Source organism: Mesitornis unicolor, unplaced genomic scaffold, assembly GCF_000695765.1.
Source record: "Mesitornis unicolor isolate BGI_N332 unplaced genomic scaffold, ASM69576v1 scaffold45618, whole genome shotgun sequence".
NCBI classification, from domain to species: Eukaryota; Metazoa; Chordata; class Aves; order Mesitornithiformes; family Mesitornithidae; genus Mesitornis; species Mesitornis unicolor.
Window position 1 is genome coordinate 305 of NW_010202019.1, and position 283 is coordinate 587.

Consider the following 283-nt stretch of genomic DNA (forward strand, 5'->3'; position numbering starts at 1 on the left):
GCCTCCCCCCAGCCCTCCCTGGGTAGCCCCGTCTCCATTAACCCTTCCTTCGGCAGAGCCTGCGACCTCGCCCGGGTGGAGGAACCCAAATGTTATTATCGGGAAAGCTGCTCCGAAACCCCCGGGCTCAAGAGGGAGGAGAGGGGAAGGGACGGTGCTTTGTTACCCCTCGAATCCAGCCTTCCCAATGGCATGGGGGGCAATTTCGGCAAATATGACTACCCGAGCAGCGAGGCGGTAGCCCACGACCCTCCGTCCTGCCAATCCTTGGAGTCAGACTCCA

At 61.5% G+C, this 283-nt stretch overlaps 1 protein-coding gene across 1 annotated transcript in view; it reads left to right on the forward strand.

Moving 5' to 3' along the window:
• Positions 1-276, forward strand: part of HOXC12 (homeobox C12) — a gene marked incomplete at its 3' end in the record, with an annotated part of 455 nt that extends 179 nt beyond the window's left edge. The window contains exon 2 of the mRNA XM_010190267.1: positions 13-276. Within this exon, the coding sequence (XP_010188569.1) occupies positions 13-276 (264 nt within the window). The remainder of the gene's footprint in view (positions 1-12) is intronic.
• Positions 277-283: the final 7 nt, after the last annotated feature.